Source organism: Phaethon lepturus, unplaced genomic scaffold, assembly GCF_000687285.1.
Source record: "Phaethon lepturus isolate BGI_N335 unplaced genomic scaffold, ASM68728v1 scaffold51722, whole genome shotgun sequence".
Classification (NCBI taxonomy): Eukaryota; Metazoa; Chordata; class Aves; order Phaethontiformes; family Phaethontidae; genus Phaethon; species Phaethon lepturus.
The window spans coordinates 1-356 of NW_010525132.1; the positions used below are offsets into that span (position 1 = coordinate 1).

The 356-nt window shown below is 70.8% G+C and overlaps 1 protein-coding gene across 1 annotated transcript in view; it reads right to left on the minus strand.

Annotated features, from left to right (window-relative positions):
- Positions 1-14: 14 nt before the first annotated feature.
- Positions 15-356, minus strand: part of ZSWIM3 (zinc finger, SWIM-type containing 3) — a gene marked incomplete at its 5' end in the record, with an annotated part of 1829 nt that continues 1487 nt past the window's right edge. Inside the window, one exon of the mRNA XM_010282634.1 lies at positions 15-345. Within this exon, the coding sequence (XP_010280936.1) occupies positions 15-345 (331 nt within the window). The remainder of the gene's footprint in view (positions 346-356) is intronic.

Sequence of the window (356 nt, forward strand, 5' to 3'; positions counted from 1 at the left end):
TCCTTCCCGGCTGCCTACCCCGGCCCTGGTGACCGAGCCCAGACAGCCAGGATCGCTGCCAGCGCGGAGCTGCGCTCCTCCAGCTCTTCCCCCTCGCACTGCATCAGCAGGTTGGCCAGCTCTAGGCTGAGGGATCGGACTTTCTCTGCCCGGCCCTCCAGCCTGCCACCCACTGAGCCCCCGCCGCAGTGCGGGAGGCTGGCCCCAGGCACTGGGAGCTGCTGGTACCTCCTCTGCCAGCGCCTGCACACCATGCCTTCCTCCACACACCCATGGTGTGCCTGCAGCACCGCAAGGACATGCCTGCAGGGCAGCCGGTAGCGGCGGGGGGGGGAGGCCAGGCTCCTCCCCCGCGG